The sequence below is a fragment of the Colias eurytheme genome, chromosome 22, assembly GCF_061535395.1.
Source record: "Colias eurytheme isolate Ceu_HAF_F1 chromosome 22, ilColEury1 Martin Lab GWU primary, whole genome shotgun sequence".
Classification (NCBI taxonomy): Eukaryota; Metazoa; Arthropoda; class Insecta; order Lepidoptera; family Pieridae; genus Colias; species Colias eurytheme.
The window spans coordinates 5502370-5526809 of record NC_143001.1 but is presented as its reverse complement, the minus strand read 5'-3'; the positions used below and the strand labels follow the sequence as shown (position 1 = coordinate 5526809).

General features: G+C 34.4%; 1 protein-coding gene across 1 annotated transcript; it reads right to left on the bottom strand.

The window, feature by feature from the left end:
• Nucleotides 1-518: 518 nt before the first annotated feature.
• LOC149898697 (uncharacterized) lies at nucleotides 519-19897 on the bottom strand. Its single transcript, XM_090114818.1, has 7 exons — nucleotides 19894-19897; nucleotides 14513-14720; nucleotides 11337-11479; nucleotides 9560-9701; nucleotides 3877-4003; nucleotides 2897-2997; nucleotides 519-663 (listed from the first exon to the last, which is right to left on the bottom strand). The coding sequence occupies exons 1-7, from the start codon at nucleotides 19895-19897 to the stop codon at nucleotides 519-521; spliced, it is 870 nt and encodes a 289-aa protein (XP_089970944.1).
• Between the last annotated feature and the right edge of the window lie 4543 nt (nucleotides 19898-24440).

Sequence of the window (24440 nt, the reverse complement as noted above, 5' to 3'; positions counted from 1 at the left end):
TTGAAGTACGAGGATGGTTTTTATGTAGAGAAAACGTAAATATGTACCACGGGCGAAGCCGGGGCTGACCGCTAGTCTTTAATAATTTTATTCTAGTAAACAATTAAGTCGGAACACCAATTGTTTTCTTTATATAAGCAGTTTATCCTATGTAACCAATTTTATTACGATCCAGAAGCCGTTGTCTAAACCTTGCCTTTTACACATTTGATAAATATTCGAAGAGCCGGGTGTAACCCCGAAATAACTTCACCACAGAGACAAACACTACCTGAAAAACTAAACGTGTTTCAAACAGTTACAAGTCGAATAGACAAGATGTAAAAATTTTTTGTTTCTTTGAAAAAAGCTTTGAAACAATAGGACAATTTAATAAACCACTGTATTAATTTATCGATCTGATAGAAATTACTCGTATTAGTAATTGACGAACAAAATAAAATATTACAATCATTGAAACAATTTATGAAAATCTTTAATTTTTTTGTACGAATTGTCACCAGTTTACAAAACAATCATCACCAGCCCATATGCGTATATGGGAAGCCCGTGTCCCGTGTGTGGGAACGTTCCCACTGCAGGGACACGGGCTTCCCATTCCTCCACATTTCTCCATAATAAGTAAACTTAGAGAAGCCGAGACCATTAATTCTTGGAAGCAGTCTGATTGAGACGAATATAATCATATGAAACTAGACTCAATGCGGGAAGAAATCTCGATTCTACGAAATCAAATGATTATTAATATAGCGAATTATCCCTACAATATGAACTGTAATAAGATACGTGGAATTAATCTTCTAATCAGCGAATAATACCATCACTTCTAAAGTACTAGAATAATCTTTCTAATGGTAAATGGTTCTATAAACTTATATCTTTTTTTTCTAACAGGTTGCCTGACAGAGATTGCAGTACAGAAATAAAAACAAAATGTAAGGGACTGATTTACCACATTACAAAGAACTGAAGAAAAATGTTGATAATCTGCTATGTTTGAATATGCCCATATGGCTTCACAATCAACCAGTAACTCCAAATATTATTTCTATAATATGGGGTATTTATTACCAACAGGAAAAGATGTTACCAAAGGTAGGTAAAAATTGTTATATAATATTTTTCCATAAACTTCACTGAAGATTTTGATTTTTGTGCGTAAATAATTTATGGTTGAACCAAACTTGCGGCTCCTTAGTTCAAATTTTGAATTGCGTTTTATTTTTTCTGATACTTATGTAGAAGAATATGTTCCAAAAATCTTTTTTATTCCAATCGCTGTTTGTATGCATTTGTTTTTTTTTAAACTAACAAAATAAAAAATATTATGCATACAAAATTTCCAAAGACAAGCAATTATAGTGAACAACAATTTGAATGCTATTCATTTTAGGATCTCAAGAAGTTCATATATTCTTCAAAACACGGCTTCATCTTCTTCCTTACCTAGTGAATTTATTCAGCTGTTGATTCGAATATTTTTAAAGCTGCCTTACGATGTTCTGTGGAAATGGGAAAAGGATGAGCTGCTGGGGAAATCAGCAAATATACGAATATCGAAACGACGACCACAAGAGGATCTTCCGAGTAAGAATTGAGAATTGTATTTTTTGAAATAAGTAAAATCTTTAAGTATATTTTATAAACAGTAGCTGACCGGTGCCCAAATAACACTTTAAAGTTAAATAATATTTTGACGACGACATCATTTAATTAACTTCTCTTCTTTAACCAAAAACCCAATAGTTAAAACATTTTTAGGAATATTGAACTATACAAAAGCCCACGCATAAAACTGAACAATACAATTAAATTCCAGAACATTCCAACCTCAAACTATTCATAACACACGGAGGACTTCAATCAACGAAGGAAGCTATTTCAGTGGGAGTCCCAGTTATTGGAATACCAATGTTTTCAGACCAATCATGGTACAATGCAGATAAATATGCTTAGTTTAAAATTGATAAAAATAGACTAGACATGGAAACTGTGAATGAAGATAATCTGAAGTCAGCCATAGAAACTATTATGGGTTATAAAAGTTTGTTGCAATTTGATAAAAAGACACATTACACCATCGTCAATTTATAAAACCATTTAAATAATTAACAATGAAAGCACCGACTGCTTATAAAAAGCAGTCGGATGCGACTATGCGATAGAAAATATGATATTAATACAAAAATGTTGATAGTATCGTCATTTCTATCCTTGGTACAGTATACTTGAACCGCCTCCTTGGTACAGTGGTTACACGTGAGCGTAGCACCGAGGGGTCCTGGTTTCGATTCCCGGTGGAGACGAAGAAAAAAAATGTCTCGGTCTGGTAGGACACATACAAGCTGATCAGCTTGTACCACTGCACCAATGGGTGGGTGATCACCCTTGGTGCAGTAGTTGACGCGTGAGCGTAACACCGAGGGGTCCTGGGTTCGATTCCCGGTGGAGACGAACAAAAAAAATAAGTCTGGTAGGACACATAAAGCTGATAAACTACTCGTCCCTAAAGAAAATCGATCAGTGAAACAGATGTATAAATTATAATGCATCTGCCCCTTACCCCACTAGGGGACATGGGACTTCACTTTTTATCCTCACAGAGTCCTCACATTTATGTGGTGTCCATATTTTTTTTAATACGTAGGTACTAGGTACCAGTATTTTAACTCATGAATCAGTCAGTGTAGGTTACATTAAAATCGGTTGAGCAATAATTATGGTAGTAAATGTTTTACACTTACTCAATTTATCATTCCATTCACTACTAAATATATTATATACGTTACTTATTGAAATAAATTTTACACTTCCAAACAAACATATTATTTATTTCACAATAGCAATAATAAAAAGTATACAAATCGTTGTCACACTGAGTGCTCTGTCCCATGACGAATTGCTGACGTCACTGCTCACTAAACGACGCAGCATCTTGCTCGTGGGTCGTGGATCACCCCCTGGACAATTTGGGTACATCATGTTTCGGTCACAATCCTGGAAACCATTACAGATAAATTAAAATATATTATTATATAAACTTTGACCGCCTCCTTGGTACAGTGGTTGACGCGTGAGCGTAGCACCGAGGGGTCCTGGGTTCGATTGCCAGTGGAGATGAAGAAAAAAAATGTCTCGGTCTGGTAGGACACAGATGGTTGATCACCTACTTGCCCCTAAAGATCATAATCGATCAGTGAAACATATGTGTAATGCATCTGCCCCTTACCCCACTAGAGGATATGGGACTTCACTTATATAAACTTAATAAGTAAAATACACACTTTAAACGAATGAAATTATTGCATTGTAACCTATCCTTGAAGAGTGTGCAAGGTTTGAATTAAATCTGTCCGTATTAAGTGGATGAAAGTCGAGTCTAAAGAAGTAGACATACAAACATGCAGATGGAAATAATACGTGTTAAAAAGTAACATTGCATAATCATTTTACATTTATAATTTTAGATTTGAAAACCTTAATTATTGTTGTTAAAATTAAACTTAAATTCACACTCATTATTAAAATTACACTACTGTTATTAGATAGGTTATCTGTTATATAAAAAAAATATTTTATATCAACTAAGTATGTTAATTTTAAGTCCTACGATTACTCTATGGTCCTACGCATCAATATTGATTGATAATGTTGGTTGTATTGCGAAAATTTTCGACATAATATTGTTACTGATTAAGAACACAAATGATTAGTTAAACAACGAGACAATCTTCATAAAATATAAACTCAAACTCAATCATTTATTTATTCAATCAGTCACTTCTTATATAATATCTTACATCAGTTCTTTTTAATCACTTTTTAATCGTCATAACAGTTTTAATACTTATAATATAACTTTAGACCACGACTTACCTGATACACTCCACCTTCAGAGACAATGACGGAGAATTTCTGCAACGTCACCGCCTGGTTATGAGTGCAACTTGTCGGTAGGTCAAATAGCGCCTCCAATGTACACCGTCTGAATCTGGCCCTGGTGCTAAAAATAATATCAAAGACATTATATTATTGAAATATAGTTACTACGTAATCAAGACGAATACATAAAAAGTAGTAACTAGGTATAAAGTGGAAAGAAAAAAAAGATGGAAGCCGTTTTACATGATAAAATGTTGTTATAATATTAATAGTATTCATCATAGCAAATTGATCTTTAACTTTTGCAAACAAAATTGCAGGCTTTCCACCCAAAAATCTGTAAATTCACGAATGTTTGTTGGGTGGGCCGTGGGGTTCCACGTGCACAGTTTTGCTCAGATTTCCTAGATTATAGAAAATAATAATTCTTCAAATTAAGGTACGGAGTGGTCACCAATTTAGCTTAGATTTGATAATTAAAACTAATTAAATATAATAATTTATAAAGAATAGAAAAAAATTCGTCCACGAGGCGGGACAACCCGCATTCTTTCACGCCTTTCCATGTGTTTCCGGGGCGGATGCCTATTCTTTATAAATTTATATTTATAAAGCATTTTGAATGCCATAAAACCAAAAATATCAAGTTCAACTGATAATATAATTTGGAGTACAATACCTTTTCCATACCTTATAAGTATCACGAATACTTTTAAACAGTTTATTACGACACAACACAGAAGAAGAATAGAATTTTGAGAACATTCTAAATGCTGATATTTGATACTAAAAATTAAACATAACTGTTGAGAGCCACACGTAAGCTCATTCAATGTTCAATAGAATATTATAGAAACTAGTTCGATGTAACAGTCGACAAAAGATTTTAGAATACCCGCGTTCACTCTTATAATTTTGTCGCGATACGCATACTATGTGTATACCGCGACTCTGTTGTGAAATAATAAATATTATAATTATTTTGTATGAATGCAATGAATGCTTGAATTTTATATCTTTTATTGTGATGCTTGAATGTTTTATGTTTTAACAGGTTCGAAGTGAAGTATAATATATGAATAAACAATATTTACAGATTATCTCTTATATATAAAATTCTCGTGTCACAATGTTAGTCTGCATACTCCTCCGAAACGGGTGGACCGATTCTCATGAAATTTTCTGTGCATATCGGGTAAGTCTGAGAATCGGCCAACATCTATTTTTCATATGTACCACGGGCGAAGCCGGGGCGGACCGCTAGTAAAATATATAAAATAGTGTGTGTTATCCGCAATTTGGACCCAATTATTAAAATAAATGCAGATAAATAAATTATTAACATTTTAATGACTTGATAATACTTAATTACAGTCGCGTTCTTCAATACAAATAAAATAATTGTATAATTTGACTTGATTTTTCTTTGAGGAAACATTATATAAATAGAAATTACTAAATATAGCAACGAATTACACTACACATAAATGACTTCTTGTCTTAATTAAATAATTTATTAACAAATAAAAAAATTAAGGCAACTTTCGTTACTTTTCATTACAAAGGTCAGAGCTTCAAACCTTTTAAATTTTTAAATATTATAAACATAGAAAATCTATTAGTCTACTAGCTTTCCACACACGGCTTTACTCGCTTTGTCTAAAACTTATTAAATTATCTACTAAAACCTGCCTCGAATTCATTATCATTTCATCGATATCATTTAATTAATCTATACATATACATATAATAAATCTGTAGAAGGGTCAATTCTGTACATTGAAAAAATAACTAGCAGGGGGTGTTACTGGATCGATACCAAACCCAAATATGTGATTAAAAAAATTTTTGTCTGTCTGTCTGTATGTGAAGACATCACGTGAAAACTAACGGTTCGATTTCGATGAAACTTGGTTTAATTATACCTTATTATCCTGGGCGTAAAATAGGGTACTTTTTATCCTGGAAAAATACGTACAAAAAAAATTAATCTTAATTTTAAGTTTTATCCATAGATGTTGTTCTGTAACCGCGAACACACGTTGCGTATTATTATAGGCCTAGCCGTATTTGGGTCCAATAGATATTTATAAGATGTCATCGTCAGAGTTACTCAAAATGGAGAAATAAACCATCCACGCGAAGACTGACATCCGCGCGGACGGAGTCGCGGGCGGAAGCTAGTCAAATATAAATTTATCAATCGCATCCAAATCCGTTGCGTAGTTTCATAAATTTAAACATATATTACAGGGACAGATAGACAACGACAGCGTCTTTTTGTTATACTAAAACTAGACATCCACGTGCCTTTTGCCTTCATAATTAAATATCACTAGCTTTCCGCCCGCGGCTTCGCCCGCGTTTTCAAAGCCAAACCCGCTTAGTTCCCGTTCCGGTGGGATTTCCGGGATAACACCTATAATATGTGTTGATCCAAGTTATCCCCTATATGTGTGTTAAATTTCATTGCAATCGGTTCAGTAGTATTTGCGTGAAAGAGTAACAAACACACACATCCTCACAAACTTTCGCATTTATAATATTACTAGATTTCCGCCCGCGGCTTCGCTCGCGTTTTCAAAGGAAAACCCGCATAGTTCCCGTTCCCGTAGGATTTCCGGGATAAAACCTATCCTATGTGTTAATCCAAGTTACCCTCTATATGTGTGCTAAGTTTCATTGTAATCGGTTCAGTAGTATTTGCGTGAAAGAGTAACAAACATCCATACATCCATACTTACAAACTTTCGCATATTTTATAATAGTAGTAGGATTAGTAAGAAAGATGATATTATTTATTACTGCCTAAATATACCTACCATACCGACCTAATAATAAATCTAGCTATATTATGTAATCTCAAATTGTTTTCATACAAAATAAATAAATAACTAATAAATAAACTATATTATTAAAATATATCACTTGCATATCAAGCTTTCAAACCTATGTATAATAAATAACTCTTGCAGTTGGCTTGCTTCCATCGAGATTAGCTAGCAAGATTTATTAACGTGTTAAATATTAGACAGATATTATAAGGGGAATCTTATTTCTCATTGCACAAGGTATAATTTTAATTAAATAGACTATTCCCTATTAGCTGCTTGCCCTGTCTACAACTACTACGTGACCAAGCCAACTAGACCCTTTTCAACTGTGACGTCACCCGCCCATGTCTCGGGTACAGATAGCAAAAAAAAAATATTAATAATATCACTGTTCGCTCTCCGCTATGAATAGTCTTATTTTTCCCCATTTCGAGGGCTGTCTATGAATAACAACACAGTAAAAACTTAAACAAATAACAACGAAAAACTTAACAGTCAACAACAAGCTTTAACGATTAATAATAAAAAGTACAGAAATAACTAGCGATGTGAAACGTACGAATGCGTCGATGCTGCGAACCGTACTAAGGCGAACGCGGTACCTGAGGCGGTAAGCGGGCGGGGAGGCCGCATTCCACCCGAGCGTCTAGTTGGCTTGGTCGAATAATATATAGAAATTTAAGTAAAAAAAGTGTGCCAAGCACACGTGTCAGTAGTAAAACTTATTTGGCAAGATTCAAAGATACAAAACCCCCCCCTACTCCATGACGTGACGCTATTGCCATGACGTGATCTTGAAATTGTATTCTAAACGTGCCTAATGAAGTTTCACTTCAATACTTTTAATCCATTTAGCTGTTCTTTATCTTACGTAGTATTTGTATTCTCTTTGGTTCTTTATTTAAGTGGTAATGAATATACGCAGATTGAATGAATTGTATCTTTGCTTGCTTTGTCATAAAAATATTATCTACAGTAGACGATTAACATCTTCTATCAACAGCAACTATATTATGCACTCATAAAAGTGCACCGCACGTTCTTTTCCTGGTCCTCTGATAATAAATCTATACATAAGTATGTATGTATAATATATATATAAAAGAAAGTCGAGAATTCAAGAACCGCTGAACGGATCTTAATGTTTTTTGATTGTTGGATTTGTACCCTCTTTGACTATCATAATAACTTTAAAATTTTGAAAATATACACAAAATTAAGTCTAGTGTGTGAACAGCTACTATTATTTATAATACTACCAGAACTTACCAACAAAATAAAAAGTACAGAAATAACTAGCGATGTGAAACGTACGAATGCGTCGATGCTGCGAACCGTACTAAGGCGAACGCGGTACCTGAGGCGGTAAGCGGGCGGGGAGGCCGCATTCCACCCGAGCGTCTAGTTGGCTTGGTCGAATAATATATAGAAATTTAAGTAAAAAAAGTGTGCCAAGCACACGTGTCAGTAGTAAAACTTATTTGGCAAGATTCAAAGATACAAAACCCCCCCCTACTCCATGACGTGACGCTATTGCCATGACGTGATCTTGAAATTGTATTCTAAACGTGCCTAATGAAGTTTCACTTCAATACTTTTAATCCATTTAGCTGTTCTTTATCTTACGTAGTATTTGTATTCTCTTTGGTTCTTTATTTAAGTGGTAATGAATATACGCAGATTGAATGAATTGTATCTTTGCTTGCTTTGTCATAAAAATATTATCTACAGTAGACGATTAACATCTTCTATCAACAGCAACTATATTATGCACTCATAAAAGTGCACCGCACGTTCTTTTCCTGGTCCTCTGATAATAAATCTATACATAAGTATGTATGTATAATACAGTAGCACCTCGTTAAGTCGAACCTCGATAAGTCAAAAACCTCCAAATCTCGAAAAAATGTCTTGTTCCCTTCCCTTCAAACCCGAAAACCTCTATTACTTGAAATTTTGTCCCTCTGTTAGTCGAAATAATCACCGAGTCCCTCCAAGCCATTTTGGTACATATTTTCACTCTATAACTCGAAAAATCAAATTTGACCTCTGTATCTCGAACCTAGCAACGTTTTATTTTACAACCAGTACACTATTGTTTCTTAGAAAACATTTTAGGAGTATACGATAATTAATTTATGACTCACGAAACACGTCTTTGCGTTAAGTATCTGATGAAGAAATTATCGATTCAGTAGCTCAGAAAACCGATACTAATGATTAAGATGACATAGAAGACGTGAATAGTACATGCGCTCCATGGGTTTCCATCAAAGAGGCAAGAACCGTATTGAATACCTTACGAAATTTTATAAAGCAAACCAGTATCTTTGAAAAAGAAGAATTTTCTGCTCTTTATAGATTATAAAATGCTAGAGAACAACCAAATTATCTAAAGCAAAAAAATACTGACTTTTTTAATGCCATATTTTTTATTTTAAAATGATTTGAAATAATATTGATATAAATAAAAACATGTTTGTGACCTCTGCAAGTTGAATTTTAATTTATTTTACCTCTGTAACTCAAAATTGATAAGAATAAACCTCAAACTCTTTATGTCGAATCAAAATCCGCCTAAGTCGAAATCCTCCATAAGTTGAAAACTCTATAACTCGAATTTTTTGGCGTCTCCCTTGATATTCGACTTATAGAGGTGCTACTGTATATATATAAAAGAAAGTCGAGAATTCAAGAACCGCTGAACGGATCTTAATGTTTTTTGATTGTTGGATTTGTACCCTCTTTGACTATCATAATAACTTTAAAATTTTGAAAATATACACAAAATTAAGTCTAGTGTGTGAACAGCTACTATTATTTATAATACTACCAGAACTTACCAACACAAATTAAAATGAACATCATAATGCGTCCACTCGTGTGTAGTATTCTTTTGTTCCTCCACAGATTTCTTGAACGCCTTGTAGCAACCCTCCCACGGGTCCTGTGTAGTATCAATACACTCCGATAGTTCCTCGTAGCCTTGGGAAATGATAGATGACTTATAAAACTATAAAAATACAATATGATATTGCTATTTTCAGATTCTGGTGAAAGCGGGAAGATATTATCTAGTCAAAATCAATGATATTGTCTTGGTATCCTACTAATATTATAAATAAATTATGTCTTATTCTGGAACTTCAGCTACCTACATACAAAATGTCCTTGTAATCGGTTCAGTACCTATATAGAGAATGCTTCGTGTTCTGAGTAATAAAAACAGTGTATTGTATTTACAACAAATAGAATATTGAATTCACGGTTGCTCGTATTTCTTTGAATTATATCTATTTGCTAGCTTTACGCCCGCGGCTACGCTCGCATGGTCAAAGAAAATTGACGATAATTTTCATACTTGTCACATTTATAGTATAGCCCAGCCCTATCTATCGGAATTAATTAATACCGGAGTGATTCAAATATAGTTAATTTATTATCAACTAGCTTTCCGCCCGCGGCTTCGCTCGCTTTGTCTAAAATCTAATAAATTATATACTAAAACTTTCCTATTGAATCACTCTCTATCTATTAAAAGATTTAAGCATACATGGGGACAGAGGGACAGAGAAAGCGACTTTGTTTTAATGTTAGTGAACTTAGCAGATCATTTTTAGCAGATCAAAAAAAAAATGTGAGTTCTTATCGCGTGCAGTTGAGTTCTACAGTTCCTGATACTTTTTTGAAATGGTTCTGGCGTTTTTACCTTTAAAAATGACATTTGAAAAAATGATCTGCCAACTTCCCGTAGCAGATCATTTTTAGCAGATCAAAAAAAATGTGAGTTCTTATCGCGTGCAGTTGAGTTCTACAGTTCCTGATACTTTTTAGAAATACTCGCGTAAAATGAAACACTAGAAAACTTATTTATGTCATATTTCATCACGCCGTAGCACCATGCCGTAGCATCATGCTGTAGCATCATGCCGTAGCATCACGCCGTAGCATCACGCCATAGTATCATGCCGTAGCATCATGCCGTAGCTTCATGCCGTAGCATCATGCCGTAGCATCATGCCGTAGCATCATGCCGTAGCATCATGCCGTAGCACGCGCCGTAGCATTACGCCGTAGCATCACGCCGTAGCATCACGCCGTAGCATCATGCCGTAGCATCACGCCGTAGCATCATGCCGTAGCATCACGCCGTAGCATCATGCCGTAGCATCACACCGTAGCATCACGCCGTAGCATCACGCCGTAACACATGCCGTAGCATTGTGCCGTAGCATCACGCCGTAGCATCACGCCGTAACACATGCCGTAGCATTGCGCCGTAGCATCACGCCGTAGCATCACAGCGTAGCATCACGCCGTAGCATCACGTCGTAGCATCACGTCGTAGCATCACGTCGTAGCATTACGTCTTAGCATCACGTTAAGCCGGGTCCAGGTCGGGTTTTTTCAAATGTCGTTTGTTAAGTTAAAAACGCCAGAACTATTTCTAAAAAGCATCAGGAACTGTAGAACTCAACTGCACGCGATAAGAACTCACATTTTTTTTTTGATCTGCTAAAAATGATCTGCTAAGTTCACTAACATTTTGTTTTACCTGTACTATTTAGTGATATCAATAATAGTGGTAGGTAGATACCCGCCTAGTATCTTCAAACTTACGTAACAACAACCACTCATCGTCACATACATTATTGGCGACATGTATGTGACCCTTTATGCTGTCTTCATTGAAGTGGCTCTCGGTGACGTCTTTGCAATCCACGTTCCAATCTATTGCACAGCTTATCAGATGTTTTATTGCTCTGAAATACAGATAAAAAATATAATTAATACAGATTACTACACAGTTTCTTCAGTGTAGAAACTGCTTTAGGAACTTATGGTGGTAAATGACTTCTCTTTTACATCCTAATTTAAAAAAGCTTCTACAAGAAGTCTTGTTGAATAAATAAATATTTTTAAGTATTAGAATTTGTTTGAATTTGAATGATTATTGAAAACTCAAATGTAAACTTTCATCTACCGGTGTTAGTTATTTTTGTAGTAAAACATTTATTTATCCCTAGGGATAAATAAGCGGAGAAGCGGAAAGCTAGCTTTCCGCCCGCAATTTCAAAGAAAAACCAGCATAGTTCCTATTCCTGTAATGGATCCTGGATGTTTGGGATAATAACTATCCTATGCGTATCCAAGTTACCCTCTATGTGTGGCCAAATTTCATGAAAATGGGTTCAGCAGTTTTTGCGTGCAGGATTAACTAACAAAAAACAAAAACACACACTTTCGCGTTTATTATGTTATTATCACAGAACAGTAAAGTAGATAGAAGTTTGATGTGGGCGTGGCCCACGTGTCACTTGTAAGGTAAGATCACCTAACTTGCTCTCAGTTGTGCGCAGAAAAATATTCGAGTCGGTTGTCAGCTGTCAAACCTTTTTTCCACATTTATTCATTAATTAGGACGTGTTGTTCGGTATTAGAGTGCAAAAATGATAGCAGACGAAATAATATCAGCAATGGAGGCATTTCATACCATCGTTAAGTCTTATTTTTATTTATTTTTATTATATTTTATGTTATAACTTCGCTTGTCGTAATTTGTCAAAATTGTATACAAATATCTAGTCAAAATGAACCTTAAGTTATAAGAAATTAGTACTTTTATAGATTGAACAGAAAACAAGACTTTCTGGAATATTATTGCAATAAACAAACGAATGTCGGTTTAGTGATGATTGTGGCGCATATCGATAGTATCGATACTTTAGAAAAGACAAACATTTATAGCTTTCATTTGTCCAATTTATTTATAGATTTCCCAAAGAGGCTTATTTAAAAGAGAAATGGACAAATGCAACGTGACGAGTTAACTGGATGTCGAACAGCACTAAGCAGTCTAACAAAGGCCACCGATACATCAAACCTACAGCAGTTCCAAGATTAAAATAATGCATATTATTTTCTGTTTGTATTTTGTAAATATAGATTTATACTATTCTATTCCGTTTTTTATTTAATTATAATAATATGAAAAGACGTACTTAGTAGTAATAAACATACTTCAAAATGTGACGCATTATACTATACTCATATAATAGAAAGAAAAAAAAATGCACAAAAAAATATTTATTTGTGAATTATCGATAACAAGGCTGACATCCCTTAGAGCATAGCATCAGATAAATGTCAAGTTAATGGCATTAATGTTGAGTGACACAAATTTCAACCTTATCTCTATGTTTTGAGGTTCAAAGTTATATCTATCGAAAACTAACGCCCTCTGTTGTGGAGTAGCTGAATGTTTTCGAATTTGGAATTTCTGAGCAATGAGAAACAAAACAGCTAATATACCTATGGATGTTATACTAAAATAAACCGTAACATGGTGCGTTAGGGTACATATTGAAATGCTGAATTTATAACCTAAGTCAGTTTCTACTCAAATTAAGCTGTCCAATCAAAGACATAGTTTACTTGTAGTGTACTGTATAACTATCGGTTTAAATGTGTGGGTTTGGCGACACTGGTTTTCATACTAATTATGACATTAAAGCACTTCTATATGTTTTTACTGTTCTGTGGTTATTATAGTACAATATAACTAAAGAAAATACGATACAATATAGGTAGTTAATGTATTCTCAGTAAAATCGTTTTTACCAAGAAATTGGCTTCCCTTCTGATAGTATTTATTTCAATTTTCTTTAGGTAAGTAGGTTCTATAATATCCTTCCGGGCAAATTCTGGGATAAATTAATAGAAACATTACGCTTCGATATTGATATTATAGGAATACAGAAGATTGCTAGTTTTTAAGTAATTTAAACTGCTATCATAATATTGTATTTCATTCTATAGCAAAATTCGGAAAGCGGCAAATCTGTATTTCGGTTTGGTACAATGAAAATTTTGTAACAAAACATTATCGGAATTATTAAATTAGTTCCATTTACTACTTTAGGCAAAAGGTTATTCTGTTTTTTTATATCTATTAAATAGGCAGATGTTGGTCCGCTATTTAGGAGCACGTCTACCTAGAAGAACACACGACAGAACACTTAAATTACGCATCAAAAACCACTTTTAAATCAATTAGAAGAACCGTCCGTCAATTATCGCAAACTTCTAGAAGCGTCTCGAAACACATCTCCACATAAAAGTCAAGCTGTTCCGTTTGTTTAGTGCACTCGTCCACGCTAAAAGTCTCACGTTAGAACACTCTTAGCTTTCTTTCCCGCGAAATTTATGTCTTCTTAGTTGAAGGTATTAGCGCCATGTGCTACGTTGGTATCTGTTGGTGTAATTTAGTTTTTAAGACGAAAGGAGTAAGGTGTAATTTTGAGTGAGATTGAGTTGTACGCGGTAAAAATGGTCAAAGGGTGAATGGTTAAATGGGTCTGTCTGGTCCAGTATAATGTTCTTAATTCCTATTCAAAACAGGGTAAGATATTTCAACATAACACAATATGAACTATCGATATTATTTATGTTTTTGAAAAATTGTACTTAAACTTGCATGTAGTAAATATTATAAATGTTGTATTGTAAACTAAAAGGCTGCGACTTAGCAGTTGTGTATTTCTACGTTATTGCTAATTTTAATGTGCAGGCGCAATATTTTATATCGATTAAACTAGATGGCACTGATTTAAGTAGTAAACAGTTTAGACTTTAGAGCCTGGGTAACCCAGAAATAGCCTACTTTTATTATCAAAAAAGGGTTGAAACGTGAAAATTTTTGCCCGCAGTTAACTATGTCCGCGCAGCACAATGAGATTATTTAGGTAGGTACTAATATATTTAGATTTAAAATATTTATTATATTTTTTACAAACCTACACCAATCACCGATCTTATTTGGTGCTGGAGGTGTCATTCTACTAGAGTTATACATCATGGCTGCTTCCACAGTACAATTGAGGGCATAATCGGAAAATTCGTCGCAATTTATGTTTTTCGATACAGAATCTTTCATTGATGTTGTGACTGGTTCAAACGCTTCGCTTGCATATTTTGTTTTTAAATCTTCATAAAACGCTAAATCTGTAAGTAATTTTATTTAACAACGCATTACGCAATAGATTATATTATATATCACTACATAGTATAAAACAAAGTCGCTTTCCCTGTCCCTATGTCCCTATGTCCCTATTTCCCTTTGTACGCTTAAATCTTTGAAACTACGCAACGGATTTTGATGCGGTTTTTTTTAATAGATAGAGTGATTCAAGAGGAAGGTTTATATGTATAATAAGATCCATTAAATAGTGGAGAAGTACTGTTATTTTTGAGGTTTCTAATGTGATGTCGTAAAAAATTACATTTATTCCGCTTACATTGGAAACGCAGGCTGAACCCTACGAGTTTTATCAAAATAATGTACTAAGTATTATACACATTGAAAAGGTCTATAGAAAAGTCCGCGATGGTATATGTCTATCTCTTATGGATAACCCACAATAACATTTTTTTGTCATTTACTTTTTACGACAAATAATGGCTAATTTTCGAAGCGATTTTAACCAATACAGCATTAATCCTTAAGCAATTAATTACCATGGATACATTGTTCATTTAATATAGATCTATATGGCCCTTTACACCCCATGATTTAAGTGAATATTTTCGAAGATATTACAGATTTAAAAATTGCGGGACGTAACGTTTGCGGCCGCCCGGCTATGTATTTTATTTTATACCCGTGCGATGCCGGAGCGGGCCGCTATATTTTTATACCTATACAACGTTCACAATTTTTCTGTAGTGTATTTAGTATCAGCATTGCACCCGTGCGAAGCCGGGGCGGGTCGCTAGTAACACAATAAATAACAAAAAAGCACGCTTGAACTCATGAAATTATTGTATTGTCACCGATCCTTGATAAATGTACATATTTTGAATTAAATCTGTTATAATATAATTAGAAATGCAATAATAGGTACTTACAAACATTAAAAAGATCAAAAATAATCAACAATAAAAACAATATGTGGAGCATATTCACGTATTTTCATTATAAATTCATCTTACATTCATATTGATAGTAGATTTTGATATCGATTGACATTTTTTATAAATTAAGGAAGTTTGACATTCTGCAACAAGACAGGTTTAAGCTTTCTATTGAAACATTTTTAAATATCTCTGAAAACATGTAGACCGGGAGATACTGACACAAAATTTCGAGTCATTTGTAACAGGATGGCGGTTCTACAGGGGTCTTAGTACGCAATGACAAAAAGAAAAACGATGGCGTGAACGCTGGTACCGGCGGCTTAGTCGCGTGGGCGTTAGTCGAACTCGTCGGAAAATAGCGAAAGTCAAACGATTTGTAACAGTATGGCACTTATTTTTCCTGTAAGTTTGAGGATCAACAAATATAAATACAAAATTTCAAAGATCTAAGTGTTGGAAATCCTCACTTATATAAATTAATAATAAATTAAGTTTTCAAGTATGACAGCACTTTTCCCCCCTACTAGAAGTATGGCAAATATAATAATGGTCACATTTTATCAAATACTCTCCAAAAATCCAAATGCAATACTGGTACAAAAAGTTTGGCGAAATAAAAATTTTTTGCAGATTTTCGGCGGTATGGCGACCATTTGGAATCGTCCGAAAAGTATGGCATGGCGATTTTCGTAAATGGCTGCACGACGATAGTTACCTGTGCAAAAGTTAGCCTGGTACAAATGGTTGAATGATTGTTTTATTTATATCAACACATTCGCGTCGGTATGGCGGGCTGTAAGTCACACCGGAAAAGTATGGCATGACACTACCGCCTACTACTTTTTTATGGGCTATCGGTAAATTCTAAAATTTTTGTGTTACAAATCGTTTGACTTTCGCTATTTTTCCGACGAGTTCGACAAACGCCCACGCGACTAAGACACCGGTACCAGCGTTCACACCATCATTTTTCTTTTTGTCATTGCGTACTAAGACCCCTGTAGAACCGCCATCCTTGTTACAAATGACTCGAAATTTTGTGTCAGTATCTCCCGGTCTATGGACGTATAAAAAAAGACGGACGGTATATCGCCTAAACATTGAGTGAAGCCTAGTAATGGCGGCGAAACATCCATGTGTGTGTGCCATGTTGCCATGGCAACAGCTGTCCTGATGACAATGGCGGCTGTATTTTTTTTTTCTATAAATTTTGCCGTAATAATTTTGTCATTAAAACATAAAAGAAATAACTTGCTTCCCTGTGGAATGTAATCCCTTGTGTTTTGTTATTTAAAATTGTACTGTTGCGGCACCATTTAACCACACAAGACGGCATTTTAAATATTTTTTGTGAAACAGTGACGCAGTTAATCAGTCGGTAGTTCACGACGTAATGGCGGCCGACTAGCTTACTATGGTGAGAGTGTGTGCGTGTTTATTGTCTTTACACGATCGCTAGCTTACTATGGTGGCTTCACGTTGTTTGTTCGTAATACGGTGTCCGTCTTTTTTTATACGTCCATGTCTGAAAATAATAATATGAAAACTTAGATACTAACATGGTTTTTTAGTATGTTTGTAGTCCGATTCATTGATCGATTTTCTATATGCGTAAGAAATTGATTAGATATTATATTAATTAATTATTTTTTTAAATTGCGTTGTCGATAATCAACCTCCTTTGAAAGCATTTGGGCGGGAAAAAGAGAAATTCCTTGTCAATGTTGTTATTAAAAAAAATCATATTTGTTTAACCCCGGATAAAATAGACAGGTGCAGTTTTATAGAACGTACCTAGCACAGACATACATCTAGCTTCTGATGTAAATTCTTCTGAGGATTTAAATCGATTATTATGGATATAATATGAATATATACCTATTTACGTACTTACTGCTAATATCAAGCCAAAATCTATTTAAACCCCTTACAGACGACACAATTTTTCGTCCAATTTGACTAGATCGGCAATCAAATTGGGTCGTCTAGACGGAAATATGAAATTCAAGGTCATTGGGTGGTCGGGATCGGCCGATTTGCGATTGCCTTGGGATTGCCCGATCAAATTGGGTGGTGTGGACGCTAATTGGCCAATTTTTACTTGTAATCTCTTCCTGATGCTAGATATTTAAGCGTTACTATTAATCTCTCCTCAGGACTAACGGCTTCTCTCATAACAGTGTCTTGTTTAGTAATGTATGGGCTTACTAGAGATAATAATTCATTAAAAGTGTCATGGTCCATCCGCATAAAATTTGTGAAATCGACACTGTCCAGTTCTCTAACAATATTTATATGACTTCGGCGATTTCTTTTAAGCAACCATTCTTTGCTCCATATCCTTTGTATTTTTCTTTCTTCTAAATTTGTAGTTACAGCCAATATCAGGCCCAATTTTTGTTTTTTACTAAGAGGCATGTTGCAAAATAAAATTCCAGTCAGTAACAGCAACGGAGCAGAACTAAAATTGGCGATTTAATTGTGTACGTGTGGATAGACGATCAAATTGGGCCCGATTCAATCGGCAATCAAATCGGCTGATTAAATTGTGTCGTCTGGAAGGGGTTGTAGACTAAATAAATGGAATGACGTAATGACGTCATCAATTACTCACTGCAACTTCACCCCAAGGTCGATACTTCTATATTCGAATCGTGACGTGACGTCACCAAGAACAATGAAGTGCAAAAATAACTTCTGGGTGCATACAATACAGTACATTTTTCCTTGTTCAATGCTGCAATACTTGGGTAGGTAGTGATGAATAATTTCCACACTCGTGGTCAAGGCTCGTTAGCTCAGTAGGTTAGAGCACCGATATAGAAATTCTTGATCATCGGAGGGCGGAGGTTCAAATCCTTCACGAGTCGAAATATATAAAAAAAATTTTGTTTTTTTTTTCGTTTAGGGTGATAATATTTTTCTGGTGAAATTGTTTTTCAAAATAAGCATGCGGGAAATTTAACAGTTTTCAAAATTCTATAACCATGCAACTTGTGTCAAATAATATGTAAAATGACGTCATGACTCATGAATTACAAAAAATAACACATCCATGAATTGAACCTTAATTTATTGACCGTATTTCTTGATTTTTTTCTGTCATTTATTGAAGGAACCATGAACTTGCCTTGAAGTATGGTTTATCTTGTTAAATTGTACTGCAACTCCTAGTTGACATACGCAATTTCATCTGCGATGAAGAGGACATTTCCCCGCAGCAGCTTGTACATATTAGCTGTATTTGTATGTAGACTCCGTTAGACTCGACCTTGATCCACTATAAACGTACATATTCAAACCTTGTACACTCATCAAGAACGATGATATTACAATTTACAACAATTCTATGAGCTTTTTGTGTGTTTAAAGCTATTGCATAGTTTTTATTTCAGACTGAGCGCGCGAACGGATGTAAAAAATCCGTAACGAAAAACCTAACACCCTCCACTCCAACCGGCACAGCGATGCGATGCTATGCAATAGCTTTACCGCGGCAGTCCTCGAGTGCCACACGTATTTTTAACTAAATTAATTATTAAAAAGTAAAAAAAAATATATTTTTATAGCTTTACGTAAATGTTTTCTGACAAACATGCAACCGTATAAAATGAAGAATTAAAATAAACACGAGAATTGTAAACACTCGGAAATAATGAAATCATTATTATTTATTACGTTTAACGATGAAATTTGCGCAGCGAAAAATGGATTTACGTATAAATAATTGGCAAAAATAAGAGCAGCAAGATTACCATAACAATAAACGAGGTATTACAGTTATGATTCAAGCTTTTTAACAAGGTATTGATTTTGAAATCCCTCAGCGCAGATGTGCGATGCGATTTTCATATATAAATTTTAAGCCATCGAATTTTGTTTCTATTTTTTCAGTTGGAAAGCGTTTTTGTTGTTTATTTGTTGTGATAGTTTTTATTGTGATTCATTTTTCAGTTATAAATATTTAATGAATAATTTCTCATTGGAGAATTCATTATTATTGCCAAATTATTGTACATTCGGATATAGAGAAAACAGATGGAAATTGTTTTGAACAAGTTCGTTAAAGTCGCATAAGAAAAAACAAATAAACATAATTCTTTTAAAATTACAAATACATAATGGCTTCATATACATACCTAGTATTTATTAGCATACACGAATTGTATAATAACATTTTTGATACAAACGAAAAAGCCTGTAAATAACTAAAGCATGAAAATTAGATCACCATAGCATAATTATTAAAACATAAACGTACCCATTCAGTGGTATTAGATTAGCTAATGGAAACGTCGTAAAGTGTCCATACAAGAATGGTCACTAGCACGTAACTAAAATCGATCATTGAAACAGATGGGATGCATCTCTGAACAAAGAAGCATTCGTGGTAGTAATCAATCCTTTGATACGCAATGCGCAAATCTCTCTGGAATTTATAGAATACCTATGAAAATACATCGTAATTATAGCATGAACTAACTGTTGCGACTTCATCTACAAAAGGAAATTAATAACTATGTATTTATTGGCTTGTATGAGAGGAATATTAAAGTGAATTGTTTAACCATTCTCACAGAATACTAGCTTACTGGATGTGGCTTCGTCCTCAGTATTCAGAAGAAAATCACCGCGGTTACAACAGTATACCTACCTATGGCACTAACTAGCCTCCTAACTCTAACTACACTCAACTCAATCTAACAGTATACCTACCTATGGCACTAACTAGCCTCCTAACTCTATATATAATTTACGTGCTCGGGACTCACTAAGAGATCATTTTAAGAATACTGGTATCCTTACTGTACCATCACAGTATATATTTAATAATATTTTGCATGTACACAAAAGCTCTGACTTACACACAAGAGTAGGAGATAGACACGATTATGGCACAAGGAACAAGAATAGAATTGAAATGCCATTTTTCCGATTAGCTAAAGTTAAAAATTCATTTATGGGTCAAGGTATACGCTTATACAATAGAATTCCTCACAATATTAAAGAGTTTAGTAGTTCTAAATTTAAAACTTACATAAAAAATGTACTAGTTCAGAGAGCGTACTACAGTATTCAGGAATATATGGACGATAAAGACCCATGGAGGGTTGTCGCGTAAAAACCACAGGACAGTTCTTTGGCATATTATGTAGTTAGGTAGATATAAGTTACATTTTATGTAAATTTATTGACATTATTTAAAAGAGCAACTATGGAGTTTCTTGCCGATTCTTCTCCATAGATACTGCTTTCCGAATCGGTGGTAAATGTTAAAAATACTATGTAATGACGATTCGAAAGTGCTACTAAATAGTAGTCTAATTGAATAAATGAATGTTTGAGTTTGAGTTTGAGTTTGAACTATCCAGATACCGAACGAAAGATCGAAAAATCATGCCATAAAATCTCTCTGTTGCGACGTAACAGAAGATAAACTAACACACTTTCGTGTTATAATAAAGTTAAGATTATTCCGTCTATGCTATTAATTCTTACAAAAATAGTACCTATTTAAAAATCCGCTGAAATTCACATGAAACACGAAGTTTAATTTTTAATATTACGACCACCCAAAACAAATATATATTGACAAACTTTTCGGTCCGTGAGCTGACTTTACCCGTCCTTTCATAGATATTCAAAGAAACTTCACTATGGCAAAGGTAAACTTTCAGTTTTAATTCAGATTTCAGACCTGATTGTGTATTTATGTGGTATTTATTCGGAAATAAAGCATATAAACAGGGATTAATCTCTCGAACTAAAATCTCAGGTCAACTTATTTCTTTCAATTTAGTAAAAATGTTTAGTCCCAATCTTAATGCTTTAATTGCTATTTTGGAGTTTTCACTTTCACCTGTAAATCGTGTGCGTTATTGTGCCGTTTTTGATGATCGAATATAGTGTCGGTAACCTTTCTAAACCATTTTACTTATTATATTATTTGAGGCTGTAGTTTAATGATGATTCGTCTGTAAGATTTGAAAATGAAATATGTATGTATAATGCTTGGTTCTGAGGAAACTTTCGGGTGACGTCACAAGTGTCTCGTTACCTTATCTCCCCTGAAGTCGACTTCGTAAAATACTTTTTATTGGGCATTACCGAGATAACACTCGCTGAATTCTGAGTAAGTTTCAACTTTCGCGTTTGAGTTATTTTTTAAATTTATGCCGAAGTTGGACACTATTTTGGAAGCAATGAAATTTCGACAGTTTGAGTTCTGCAAGGAATTAAGCAGCTTCTAGAAGCACTTTTGGAACGTCAGCACATAGTTTTACCAATTACCGCCGATAAGAACCTTATTATATCTTCTTTGTCATGAATTTAAAGCAATTCACGTATAAGATTATTATACATAGATTCTTTAATCATACCAAAAAAGTCATCCTTCATACATACTTATCCTGCTCAAAGCATTGTGAATGAAAACGCTTTCAGAACCACTGATGTGGAACTTAATTTTGTTCGGGGTTTATCCGAAATTGTATTTAGTTTCAGTATATTGCGTAAATCTTTTTACAGGATAACCGTAAGGTATTTCAAGGATCTTTTTTCGTGAGGAGGGTTATGTTTTTAATGGTATGAGGATGTATATTTTTCGTAACCACTCGTAGTACCGTGTCTCTACTTCTTATTTTGAGATTTGTGTTAATTGTTAAGTGACATACTGACAGGTTAATCAGTTTAATGATAACAGATAATTTTCTTCAAAATTTATCGCTTTGGGTGTCAATTTATAAGATACTTTTAAAACTGTTTTACTTCCAAACCTTATTGTTAAAATTTAACTTTATCATTACTATCCTTATCCTTATTGATAGGTTTCAGTTTTTTGGGTAAGTTTTTTAGTTTGGGTTAATCTTTAGCTAAAGTGTAGCTAGAGCAACTAATGGAATACATATCGAGATATTATATTTATGTACTGCAATGAAATACAGAATGTAAGTAACTTGTATGTGTATAAGATACCTCAAAAGAAATTTGTAATATCGGTATCGTTTAGCAATTTTGCATGTTTGATTCTTATAAACGCAGTGTATTCTCATATTTTAGAATGTGTTTCACGTATTGCCATGATATATTATATCATTTATTGTTTTCATTTTACAAAACAGAGCTGTCGAATATGTTTTACCGCGATACGTGCACTAAAATGCAGCTGAGTCTCCTTAGAATAAGAATTTAGACCACCGTACACAATACCTAGTATAATCTTCTTAACTTATAGTATAAGAACTACTGAAGTGTTGTTACTAAGGGATTACTGATAAAGTAAATCTGTAGGAGTGGCTACAAGTGGTATGTTCTGATTTGTCTTCTGATTTATATGTATGTTTTTTTTATTGGGAATAGGGAAGCGCTTGACCAAAATCTTGCCTGATGTTAAGCTGAGATGTGGTCTAAGATGGAACGCGCTTCCCTAGAAGGTACCTGTTCACTCTACGCTTGAAAAATATTATACATAGTATGTATAGAACATTCTCCTGTGATTACTCTTTAAGCGGGCAAGTTAGATGGTTTGGGTGATGGTAAGCGATCACCGACTAGGTATTTACATTTACAGCTGTAGGACTAAAAAGCGGGCAAAGGACATGACCGCTTTTAAAGCATAACGTAAGGATTAATGTTGATCAAATTTTGTTTTATTATTTCTCTTAGAGATGACAACCGAGCTGGCAGTTCTCCTGATGGTATGGAATACCATGAAAAAAGCAGAGCAGAGGCTTCTAATGCGTTGCTCGCTTCTAAAGGATAAGGAAACAATTGACGATAGGAGTTAAGGAATGTAGGTACTATGTAGGATAAGGAAAAAGGCCTAAGGAATGTTCTGTGTACTTAAGTAGGCTTAAAGAGCTTCCGAATATTTATCACCTGCAGAGATTTAATGCAATATAATTCTCCTAATAGGTGTGAACTTATTCACTCGGAAAAGCGGGTTCAAAACACCGTGTCAGACCTATCCATGATTACGTAGATAGCAAATTACGACGACGGCGAGCAAATGAAGCGAAAATACGATTATTTTGCTCGGAGACTCGCGACGATTTACAGAATCCTTAACGATATCTGGGGCTTGAGATACGCGGAGCGAAATAAAAATGAGCACTAAGGCATGAGAAGTTTGAGTGAAAGGTTCTTGTTGGAGTTGTTTTGAGGGTTTAAATTTTAATTGTGTACGAAGTGAAAGGCAATGTTTTTAGCAGATTATAAGAATGTCAAAATTGTTGAAAAAATGTTTAATGAATCCATAATAAACATTACTATAGTCTATAGTATAGGTCACTAGATTTCCGCCCGCGGCTTCGCCCGCGTTTCAACAGTAAAACCTGCATAGTTCCCGTTCCTGTGGGATTTCCGGGATAAAAGCCTATGGTTTGTTGAATTTATATTTTTGGTTTTATGGCATTCAAATGCTTTATAAATATAAATTTATAAAGAATAGAAAAAATTCGATCACGAGGCGGGACTCGAACCCGCATCCTTCGCGCCATTCCGGGGCGGATGCCTTACCAACTCAGCCACTCGTGACCCGCCAGAGCAATCGAATTTATTCTATTCTTTCAGTTTTATGTGTCTGAAGGGACACACCGCGCGCCATCTATTGAGATGATTAACAACCATTTCAACCAATATGAAGCACTTTTCAGTGAATACAATATTGTAACGATGGAACACGACCTTTTTTGTTGAATTTATATTTTTGGTTTTATGGCATTCAAATGCTTTATAAATATAAATTTATAAAGAATAGAAAAAATTCGATCACGAGGCGGGACTCGAACCCGCATCCTTCGCGCCATT